At 39.5% G+C, this 12,566-nt stretch overlaps 1 protein-coding gene across 3 annotated transcripts in view; it reads left to right on the top strand.

Annotated features, from left to right (window-relative positions):
- dym (dymeclin) overlaps window positions 1–12,566 on the top strand; it is a 327,900-nt gene that overhangs the window by 58,549 nt on the left and 256,785 nt on the right. Inside the window, exons 3-5 of one of the 3 annotated variants that reach the window (XM_033033648.1) lie at window positions 713–765; window positions 1,389–1,482; window positions 11,865–11,998. In XM_033033648.1, coding sequence (XP_032889539.1) covers window positions 713–765; window positions 1,389–1,482; window positions 11,865–11,998 — 281 coding nt within the window. The remainder of the gene's footprint in view (window positions 1–712; window positions 766–1,388; window positions 1,483–11,864; window positions 11,999–12,566) is intronic. The other 2 variants (XM_033033666.1, XM_033033656.1) reach the window with 2 other exon arrangements.

A 12,566-nucleotide genomic window follows, 5' to 3' on the forward strand; every position in this document is an offset into this window, starting at 1 on the left:
ATATTTTCGTTGTAATTTTCTACTTATGCAAATACACTGTTAGGTTTCAATATTAATTGGTTATTCGAGGAAGATTTTTAGTTCATGCATAGAAAATATATATTATGATTTCTTTTGATAATTTAGTTTCCAATTTGCTAAAAAAAAAAAAATATTTGGTACCTCATTTGATGATGTGATGAAAATCGTACTGATGGTCAAATTGCATGCTGGAAAATGTTGCAAATTGCACTTGCTTAGAATATAAAGATATAGTTGAAATATATTTTTCAAATGCTGAATTAGAAATAGCCAATGACTTTTGAAACCATCTGATTTAGTTTAACAGCAATACATTGAATCAATGACACAATACATAATGTAGCCCAAATCCACTCCAATGTTTATTCATGGTTAAAATATGACCCAAAATAATTTTGTGTTGTGGTATGTGATATAAAATATTGTAGTAAAGTTTGAGACAGCAGACAATCCTGAATAATGACAAAACTAAATGCCTTTTCTGGATCGTTAAAAAAAATGTAATCTGCTAACAGTTGGAGAGGGCTCTGTAATTATAAATATTTAGCTATGGATTTCTGTTTGAAATGTTCATTTACAAATTATCTGTGCCAATAAAAATATAGATTTGAACTCGATATGTAATAATTTAAAAAATCATCCAATGCTGAAATTGTTGCTTTAATATAATGGATCTGTGTTTCTTTTGCAGTGCCGATACTCGTCTCTTGGAAGAGGCAACACTTCCAATCTCCAAATCACTCAGTACGTATGTTATTGCCTGAAATCATATCACATTATTTGACTTTGAAAACCATATGTAACCTTGAAGTCACACATTTTTACAATAAAGCAACAGTGCGTTTTTGATTCTTGGAGATTTAATTATCAAAAAGCAACCAAAATCAATTCGCCTGCTCAAATCTTTCTACAGAGTTAAATGATTTCAGCTGGAGTAGAGTAGATTTGTAAAATGTTCCTCTGGAGATAGATAGGTGGTGGAAACAACATTTCAGTGGTTCTGATAATTAGTTAAGATAAAGATTTGATGTTATTTCCCCCCATAGATAAACACCTATACATTTTGTATATTTTATCACAAAGTAGCTATCTGGGTAAAGTATTGGAGAGTTGTTAATTGTAAAACTCTAATCTATCATATTATGTCATTTTACAGAGGAATAAAATTGTTTAAACTGAGGAACATCCAATTTTAATTTTCTCCATTAAAATATATATTTATAGTGTAAATACGTACATTTTGTAATAAGCTTATATCTGTCTTTGAAAATGCTTTTTCAATATTGCTTGTAAAACATTTCATATTAATACTTGTTTTGCATGTTCCTGATATTAAATAGCTCTGAGGTTTTGTGTATTTCTTTCAGTTGAGAACAATCCTTGTACAGGGAACTTACAAGCTCTTGTTAAGGTCTTCCTCAATAGAACCAATGAATTAAAAATCTCGGCTGAATGTCAAGAGTAAGTCAGCAGTCTATTTTTGATATATAAATTGATAGTGCCGTTAAGGCTATTGACGTCTCTGGAGTTAACTTTATTTCATACTTTTAAAGTAAATAAGTTAACTACGCCAGAAGAGGAAAATTTTTCTTCCATTATATTACTGATCCCAAACGTTCTTTCCGGATCCTACATCATGTGGTAGCAAATCAATCTGCTTTCCCCGCCAAATGGCATCATAGAACATAGAACAGTTCAGCACAGGAACAGACGCTTTGGCCCACTATGTCTATGACGAACATTATGTCAAGTTATACTGATCTCCTCCACGTGATTCATATCTCTTCTTTCCCTGTTTATATACACATCCATGTGCCTATCTAAAAGCCTCGTAAATGTCCCATTTTCCTCCTCCTCTGAAGCAAATGGTTTATTTAAAAACATAGAAGCTTCTAAAATGGATTGAAAAATCCAACTGTTCATTCCTGAGCATAATACATAACTACTGAGAAATGATCCTTAGCTTTCTGAATCCAGTCTATGCAAATTATCTCTTCAGCATTCTGTAGCTGATTCTGTGCAATTGATTAAGTATCCATAAAGAAGCATTTTTTGACCTATTTTTTGGAAGAATATAGACTTGCAGTTTGAAGCACTTATTATATGTCCAGAATGTTCCCTAAAATGTTGCGTTAAAAGTATTGTTTTACATTGTGGGATATTATTATTTGCATACATCAGACTAAACAGGAGGCTCATCATTTACAGTGCCCTCCATAATATTTGGGACAAAGACCCATCATTTGTTTATTTGCCGCTGCACTCCACAATTTGAGATTTGTAATAGAAAAAAAATCACGTGTGGTTAAAGTGCACATGGCAGATTTTATAAAAAGGGTATTTTTATACATTTTGGTTTCACCATGTAGAAATCACAGTTGTGTTTATACATAGTCCCTCCATTTCAGGGCACCATAATGTTTGGAACACATAGCTTCACAGGTGTTTGTAATTGCTCAGGTGTGTTTAAATGCCTCCTTAATGCAGGTATAAGAGAGCTCTCAGCACCTAGTCTTTCCTCCAGTTTTTCCATCACTTTTGGAAACTTTTATTGCTGTGCAATAAAAAACTTATGCCAATGAAAGTCAAAGCCATTATGAGACTGAGAAACAAGAATAAAACTTTTAGAGACATCAGCCAAACCCAAGGCCTACCAAAATCAACTGTTTGGAACATCAATAAGAAGAAAGAGAGCACTGGTGAGCTTACTAATCGCAAAGGGACTGGCAGGCCAAGGAAGACCTCCACAGCTGATGACAGAAGAATTCGGAGGAGGAGCCATCTTGGGGAACGGCTGCTAACCAGCAGCCGTCCGTTTAATTCGCTTTTTTTAAAGTTTTTAGTAAGTCCTGTGTTTCGTCCGTTTGGAGAAATTGACTTTTTAATGTGGGGGGTAGGGGGCAATTTTATTTCTAGGTCCCTACCTGGTCGGTGAGGCAGCTTTTTCTCCGGGCTGCCCGTCGACCCGTCCTCGCGGCCTACCAGCGGGCTTGGAGCGCCGTTTCCTGGCGGGGACCGCCCAGCACCTCGGCCTCGGTGGCGGCACAGCGCTGGAGCGCTATCGTGGAGCGGAGCGGGCGATGCCTTGCCTGGGTCGCCGCGCTGGATCAACGCGCTGGAGCTCCGGTGAGCTGTGACCACCGAGCTCAACACCTCCGGGCTGCGGGTCTGCGGAGTGGTGCGGGTGGCGCCGATTTCAACATCGGGAGCCTGGGAGCTCCAAACCGGCGCGGCCTTGTCGGCTTCGGAAGCCGCGGTCTCCAGCTAGGAAGCAGCCGTTCCAGGTGGCCCAGCCGCTGAGAGGACTCTCCCGACGCCGGGGCAAGACCACCCGGTGAGAACGGCCAGGAACATCGGGCCTCCGTAGAGGCAATTGCGGTGGCCTCAATAGGCCTGACTTTGGGTGAACTTGGGGTTGGGGACTGGACATTGTGCCTTCCCCCACAGTGGTAACCATTGTGGGGGGATGATTTTTTGTCTGTACGTAATCCTGTTAGTCTTTGTCCAAGATGGCTGTCGTGAAGAGAGAGTGGACGCTAGCGCGCTTTAGCTGCCGCTGCTCTCTCTTCACATTGTGTTTTTGATTTTTTGTTTTTGGACTGAATTCTGTTTTTAATTTGTGTTTCTGTGATGTCTTTATTATTTATTTTATTCTGATTATATGTTTTTTATTCCTGTTAATCTCTGTAAGGTGTCCTTGAGATGTCTGAAAGGCGCCCAAAAATAAAAAATTTTATTATTATTATTATTATTAATTCTCTCTATAATAAAGGAAAATTCCCAAACACCTGTCCGACAGATCAGAAACACTCTTCAGGTGTGGATTTGTCAATGACCACTGCCCGCAGTGGTCATTGACAAATTAACAGAAATACAGAGGCTACACTGCAAGATGCAAACTGCAGGTTCGCCGCATAAATAGGATGGCCAGGTTACAGTTTGCCTAGAAATACTTAAAAGAGCAACCACAGTTCTGGAAAAAGGTCCTGTGGACAGATGAGACGACGATTAACTTATATCAGAGTGATGGCAAGAGCAAAGTATGGAGGAGAGAAGGAACTGCCCAAGATCCAAAGTATACCACCTCATCTGTGAAACACGATGGTGGGGGTGTTATGGCCTGGGCATGTATGGCTGTTAAATGTACTGGCTCACTTATCTTCATTGATGATACAACTGCTGATGGTAGTAGCATAATGAATTCTGAACTGCATAGACACATCCTATCTGTTCAAGTTCAAACAAATGCCTCAAAACTCATTGGCCGGTGGTTCATTCTACAGCAAGACAATGATCCCAAACATACTGCCAAAGCAACAAAGGAGTTTTTCAAAGCTAGAAAATGGTAAATTCTTGAGTGGCCAAGTCAATCACCCGATCTGAACCCAATTGAACATGCCTTTTATATGCTGAAGAGAAAACTGAAGGGGACTAGCCCCCAAAACAAGTATACGCTAAAGATGAATGCAATACAGGCCTGGCAAAGCATCACCAGACAAGACACCCAGCAACTGATGATGTCCATGAATCGCAGACTTCAAGCAGTCATTGCATGGAAAGGATATGCAACAAAATACTAAACATGACTACTTTCATTTACATGACATTGCTGTGTCCCAAACATTATGGTGCCCTGAAATGGGGGGGACTATGTATAAACACTGCTGTAATTTTACATGGTGAAACCAAAATGTATAAAAATGGCCTTTATTACAATCTGACAATGTCCACTTTAACCACATGTGATTTTTTTTCTATTACAAATGTCAAATTGTGGAGTACAGAGGCAAACAAATAAATGATGGGTCTTTGTCCCAAACATTATGGAGGGCACTGTGATAACTCATGTGGAACACTACTTCTGATGGTGCAACATTCCCTCAAGTGCTGCAGTGCCAGTATCCTAACAAGTGGGAAATTTCAACCAGGTGATAAATAGCAATACATTGTGAATTTAGCCCAAATAATATTTCAATGAATAGTCTAAATTTTTTCACAATATTTCAATAAATTGACTAAGCTAGATGAGCTCCACTGGAGAACTGGGAAAAGTTGAGAAAAAAGGCAAGTTAATAAATTAGGTTGAATTATTGATGTGTACTGACTTTTTTAATCACATAATTAAAGAACACGATCCTGTATTGGGATCTTTTTTGTATGGGGATGAAATTATTAGCATGGATTCTTATTATTGATCACCGGTTCAGAATGTTGGTGTGCATAAATACATTTTTGACGTGTCTTTTGTATTAAACTACTTTGCCAGTATTTAAGTTCTCAAATTTGGAATGAATACTTGAATGAAGGTGTAGGCTTCACACAAGAGTCATTGTTTAGTTTTCAGTTTAATTTACAGATACAGCGCGGAAACAGGCCCTTCGGACCATGGAGTCCGTGCTGACCAGCGATCTTTGCTATCCTAGCCTAAACCTGAACGTCTTTGGAGTGTGGGAGGAAACTCGGAAAAAACCCACGCAGGTCAACGTGAAGAAACTACGAACTCCACAGACAGGCACCTGTAGTCAGGATCGGACACAGGTCTCTGGCATTATAAGGCAGCAACTCTACTGCTGTACCCAATACCAATACCAATTGGTAATGGGTATTGGGTACAGCAGTAGAGTTGCTGTCTTATAGTGCTTGGAAGGGCTAACTGAGATGGGTAGATGCACTAAGAAAAGTACTTAAAATATGTCATGTCCTTCGGATGTTCACAACACTTCCCAAAAAATTGGTTTTGAAGTCTCTGTCCCGATAGCTATGTTGGCAAATGGGGGCATGAATTTATGCACAGCGAGAAACGCAAAGATCTTTGGGAGTAAACCAAAATTAATACAAAATTCAAAGTTACTATCAATTATAATAGTATTATTAATTTAAGTTTTACTTCTTTATACCAAACAACTATTCTCAGAGAAAAACTGTCTTCAGCCTGTGGTTTGCATGTAGTATTTTAAGGACTACAAACAGAATTTGCTCATAGCAAATAGCTTAGGCGCCTTCTTATCTCTTCCCACATATGTACAGAGTGAGAATCTAATCCATGATAATATAGATAAAGTGACTGTATAAAACACATTGAACAATAAACTTCTGAAACTAAATTTCTAAACTATCTGCAGTTGCTGTGCAAATCTATACAAGTAGATACAGAAATAACAATTATGTAACTGTTATTGTAAACATACTGGGAGACCTTGTTTTCTCATGCATGTTGTACTTTTTGAAGGTGGCATTGGCTCCCTATTAAATTAAAATTTCTAAAAACACCTCATAGCAGGTTAATCTGAATGTATGTTCCTTGTATGTGAATATACTTGGCCAATTCATTCATTCAAATGGGGAAATAATACAAATTATATCTGACATTCTTAACAGTAAGGAAGCTAATTGATTATTAATCATTATCAGTGTTCTTTAAAACTTTTGTTAACAAAGTATTAACCAGTATGATAATCAAATCATAATGTTGAAAAAACACTACAGTTCAGGATTATCTTAATTATGATGGTTAGCATAATGTAGCCGTTGTGGCTACGGCCCCATAGCTCCAATGTCCTGGTTCAATCCTGACCTTTAGTACAGACCAAGTGGAATGTGCACATTCTCTCTGTGATTAAATGGGTTTATCCGGAGTGTTCCAGTTTCAGCTACTTCTCAAAGACATACAGGTCGGTAGGGTATTTGATTATGGTAATGTGCCCCTCATTTATGTGGGTGGTAAAAGAATCAGGGTGAAGCTGATGAACATGAGAGAGAGAATAAGTTACAGTAAGAAAAAGTGGATAAATGGAGTTGATAAGATTTCTCTCAAATTGAGGAGCTAACCTAGAGTCATTTGCTTTAATGGCTTCTTTTATCGTAAATAAATACATGATATAATTATAACAGAACCTTTCATTTTATTAGGTTAGCATTTTATTATCAAATATTTTAAATTCATTTTTGTAAAATAGGGATGGTACTGTGGCGCAGCAGTAGAGCTGCTGCCTTACAGTGCCAGAGTCCCAGGTTCCATCCTGACTACATTTGTTGTCTGTATGGAAATTATACGTTCTCCCTGTGATTGTGTGGATTTTCTCTGGATGCTCTAATTTCCTCCCACATTCCGAAGACGTGCAGGTTTGTGGGTTTATTGGCTTCTGTAAAAAAAAATTGTTCCTAGTGCGTAGGATAGAACTAGTGTACGGGGATTGTTGGTCCTTGCAGACTCGGTGGGCCGTAGGGCCTCTTTCGATGCTATACAGTGCATTCAGAAAGTATTCAGACCCCTTCACCTTTTCCACATTTTGTTACATTACAGCCTTATTTTAAAATGGATTAAAATCATTTAATTTATCATCAACCTACACACAATGAATGAAGAAGCAAAAACCGGTGTTTAGAAAATGTTGCAAAATAATTAACAAAAGAAATAACTGAAATATCACAATTACATAAGTATTCAGACCATTTGCTATGACACTCAAAATTGTGCTTAGGTTCATCCTGTTTCCATCAATTATCCTTGAGATGTTTCTACAACTTGATTGGAGTCCACCCATGGTAAATTAAATAGATTGGACATGATTTGGAAAGGCACACACCTGCCTATATAAGGTCGCAAAATTGACAGTGCATGTCAGAGCAAAAACCAAGCCTTGAAGATGAAGGAATTGTCTGTAGACCTCCAAGACAGGATTGTGTCTAGACACAGATCTGGGGAAGGGTATAAAACAATTTCTGCAGCATTGCAGGTCCTGAAGAGCACAGTAGCCTCCGCATTTCTTAAATGGAAGAACTTTGGAACCACCAGGACTCTTCAGAGAGCTGGCCGCCCGGCCAAACTGAGCATTCGAGGGAGAAGGACCTTGGTCATGGAGGTGACCAAGAAACCGATGGTCACTCTGACAGAGCTCCAGAGTTCCTCTGTGTAGATGGGAGAACCTTTCAGAAGGACAACTATATCTGCAGCACTCCACCAATCAGGCCTTTATGGTAGAGTGGCCAGACGGAAGCCACTCCTCAGTAAAAGGCACATGACAGCCCGCTTGGAGTTTGCCAAAAGGCACCAAAAGGACTCTCAGACCATGCGAAACAAGATTCTCTGGTCTGATGAAACCAAGATTGAACTCTTTGGCCTGAATGCCAAGCATCACGTTTGGAGGAAACCAGACACCGGTCATCACCTGGCCAATACCATACCTACGGTGAAGAATGGTGGAGGCAGCATCATGCTGTGGGGATTTTTTCAGCGGCAGGAACTGGGAGACTACTCAGGATCGAGGGAAAGATGAATGGAGCAAAGTACAGCGAGATCCTTGATGAAAACCTGCTCCAGAGCATTCTGGACCTCAGTCTGGGGCAAAGGTTCACCTTCCAATAGGACAACGACCCTAAGCACAGAGCCAAGACAACACAGGAGTGGCTTTGTGACAAGTCTGTGAATGACCTTGAGTGGCCCAGCCAGAGCCCGGATTTGAACCCAATCGAATATCTCTGGAGGGACCTGAAAATAGCTGTGCATCGACGCTTCCCATCCAACCTGACAGAGCTTGAGAGGATCTGCAGAGAAGAATGGGTGATAATACCCAAATACAGGTGTGCCAAGCTTGTAGCATCTTACCCAAGAAGACTTGAGGCTGTAATCGCTGCCAAAGGGGCCTCAACAAAGGGTCTAAATACTTGTGTAAATATGATATTTCAGTTATTTCTTTTTAATTACTTTGCAAACATTTCTAAACACCTGTTTTCACTTTTTTATTATGGGGTATTGTGTATAGATTGATGATAAAAAAAAGAATTTAATCCATTTAAGAATAACGTAACAAAATGGAAAAAATGAAGGGGTCTGAATACTTTCTGAATGCATTATATCTCTAAACTAAACTAAACCTTTTATTAGTTTCATGTTCTTTTTGAATGTGACATTGTGCCTTTTTGCAAAGCCATGCTCAGGTTTTGTGTCTTTCTTAATATAAAGGTGAAGCGCCTATCTTACCAAGTTTTGGTGTAAATAATATTTTTAGTAAATAATATGTTTTATACCCAAGGCATATTGGTGCAGAAATCAATTCAAACCCTTATTTTTCCCTATCCCGTAATTTCTCAACGACCTCCTTTATTTCTGGAAACCGCCACTGGGTTATTTCTCCTCCTTTGAAATGGCATCATTTCTGCCCTGAAGCAGAATTTATTTCATATTCCTTTACTCCTTTTGTTAATAACCTTTTGGCAACATTCAGTTTCTTTGATTAACCAGCTGGTAAGGTCTTTTTTAGACATTTTATCTTAATGAGGCTTTTCAAATGCATGTTGCCATTTCTCTGTTCTTCTCCCTTCTCCATTGTTAGAATTCCTTTGCTAGAGCTTCATATGGTCTTTGCCTGTGTTACTGATCAAATAATTTACATAGTTGAAAAATCTCTGGTCATTTAGTTACATAACTCTTCTTCCATTTAATCTCAGGTTTAACATTAACTCTTTTCCCTAAATAAAGTGGCAATTTTGATCAGAACACCCGTAAACCGTCTAAATTGTAGGTAGTCGCCACCTCATTTGATCTTAAGGTACCCCAATGTGATTCTATACATCTCTGCTGTTCACTTTCTAAAGTTAATAAATTATTTCCAAAATCTGGTGGCCAGAACATGCTTATTACTGCATGCTTGCTCTAAGGGACTAGCCATTCAGGATTGAGATGAGAAGAAATTTCCCCATAGGGTGGTATATTTTTAGAATTCTCATCTGTAAAGGCTCAGCCGCTGAGTAGATCGAAGTCAGAGATAAAAATATCAGATTTTAGATATGAAGGGAATCAAGGGATTTGGAGTTAGTGCACAAAAGTGGTGATAGGTGAAAGATCAAGAGTAATTTTATTGAGCTGGCATGAGAGGCTGAATAGTCTACAGCTACATATGTTCCTTATGTTCATAAGTTTTATGACTTCCATTTATATTTTATCTAGAGGACTAAAGTATACAACATTCTTTTACGCATCTTCATTATTTTATCTCAATCTCTCTGACAGTTTAAAGACCTATATCCAAGGGCCTGCACTGTTTCAGCTTTTAATCTTTTAGAAAGCAATCTGGTCTGGCCTTTTAAGATCCAAGTTGGACGATCCTCATGTTTGCCTGCATTTTATTGTCTATTTGCTTAATTATAAAATATATATTTAAAATGTAATCTTCTCTTATGTTCCTATTTGTTTTTCTGTTATTGGGAAAAATTGGATATATGGCTTTCTTAAACTGATTTTATCAATATACGAATCGTTGAGGCATTTTAGATCATTGTGGTTGCACACTGGTCTGAACCTGTCATTTTAATTATGTTAAAATTACAATTATGTTAAAGTTAATGGGCCCCAGCTATGTCTGCCTCTTTGTAGGGTACGTCGAACAATCACTGTTCCAAGCGTACACTGGAACTATCCCCGAACTCTACCTCCGCTACATTGACGACTGCATCGGTGCTACCTCCTGCACCCATGTAGAACTCACTGACCATCAACTTCACAACTAATTTCCATCCTGCACTCAAATTCACTTGGACTATCTCCGACATCTCCCTACGTTTTCTAGATCTTCATCATATCCATCACAGGAGACAGACTATTGACAGACATCTATTACAAACCCACTGACTCCCATAGCTATTTAGACTACATTTCTTCCCAGCCTGTTTCCTGCAAAGACTCTATCCCCTACTCCCAATTTCTCTATCTATGCCGCATCAGCGCTCAGGTTGAGGCCTGAAGAAGGGTCTCCGCCCGAAACGTCACCCATTCCTTCTCGCCAGAGATGCTGCCTGTTACTCCAGCAGAGTTACTCCAGAATTTTGTGTCTACCTGAGGTTTTCCATACCAGGTCATCAGAGATGCCCTCATTCTTTAGGAAACGGGGGTCTCCCTCTTCCCCACTTCCATTATAGATGAGACTCTCACTAGAGTCTCCTTGATGTCCCACAGCTCCGCTCTTGCTCCCCCTCCCCCCATTCGTAACAAGGACTGTCCCCCATGTCCTCACCTTCCACCCCATCAGCCATCGCATGTAGCATATAATTCTCCAACTGGATCCCACTACTGGCCACAACTTCCCATCTTCACCCCTTTCTGCTTTCCACCGTTCCCTCTGCAACTCCCTGGTCAACTCGTCTCTTCCCACCCAAACCAAGGTACAGATAACTGAAGCAAAGATCATATGTACATCTAACTTCAAGTAGCCCTTGCTTTCCCTCTCTCTCCATCCCCTCCCACTTTCCAGTTCTCCCACCAGTCTTACTGTCTCCAACTACATTCTTTCTGTGTCCCGCCCCTGACATCAGTCTGAAGAAGGGCCTCGACCCAAAACGTCAAATCTCTCCAGAGATGCTGCCTGCCTCGCTGAGTTACTCCAGCAATTTGTGTCTACCTATGATTAATAAGTTTGCACATGACACTAAAGTGGGTGTTGTCACATATAACAAAGATGGTTATCACAAATTGCAGCAGAATCTTGTCAGTGTGTGGAATACAAATATGCTAGGATAGTTTGAGATCAAGAAGTGTCTGCCTTCGATTTAAACCAGCATCTGCAATTCTTTCCTAAACATTTTAATTATGTGCTCATTATCTGAACAGTTTCTTTCCCGTACCTTTCCTCTCTTGGGTAAATAATGTGTGCAAATTCTTTAAAAATTAGTAATTTCAAATACCTTTTTTCTCATTTGCACTTGTGATTTTCATAATTTTATGACACGAGAAATATAAACTCAATCTGCAAAACAATACTCTGTAACCTCTTTGTGCAACCCTGGTTTATGTGGTCTGGTTATAACTCGCACATTCATCATCCTTCTTGTATTTATCTTTCTCTCGTCAGCCAGCTGTTTATTTGGCAGGCCCATAATGCCCTGTTTATCATTCGCTGTTTACTGAAAACCTTTGTTAGCCAGATGCCCGAGGAGGAGCTACTGTTTAACTTTACATACCAAGAGAGGGCACCATTGACTTATGGTGAGTAAAACAAAAAGGAAAATTGATTAGTATTCAAAAATGGTTCATATTTATTTTTATGTGGCATATTTATTCTGAATCATATTTCTGAGTTTTATTTGAGTCTATAAATTTCAGTTACTGTTTATCTTGCATTATACACGTCTTTTAAAGTAATTATTTCTACATGTTTATTCTCCTATAACCCTGCATTTATTGACAAAATTATTATGGTACAACTTTATGAGTGTTATCTGTTCCTGGTACTTTACCCTATAGCCACTATCTATGATTTCGGTAGGGATTTTACATGTTCAGAAATCCACTCCTTGGTCAATTATTTCCCTTGATTTTGAATACAATTGATCACAAAACTCAATTTTAACATCTAAACGACGCTCAGCAGCTGCTGACGACACAATGCCCACATGCCGACCAATCCAGGCCCACCGACCTCCAGTCGCCGCCGCCCCGCCGCTGTGGATTAAAGCCCCGCGCCCAGCACACATACGCTCGTGCCACGCCTCCCGCAGCTGGGATCCCACGCCCGCCCGCTCCAACACCCCCCCCCCCCCGCCCGCCCGCTCAT

The sequence above is a fragment of the Amblyraja radiata genome, chromosome 1 (genome assembly GCF_010909765.2).
Source record: "Amblyraja radiata isolate CabotCenter1 chromosome 1, sAmbRad1.1.pri, whole genome shotgun sequence".
Lineage (NCBI taxonomy): Eukaryota > Metazoa > Chordata > Chondrichthyes > Rajiformes > Rajidae > Amblyraja > Amblyraja radiata.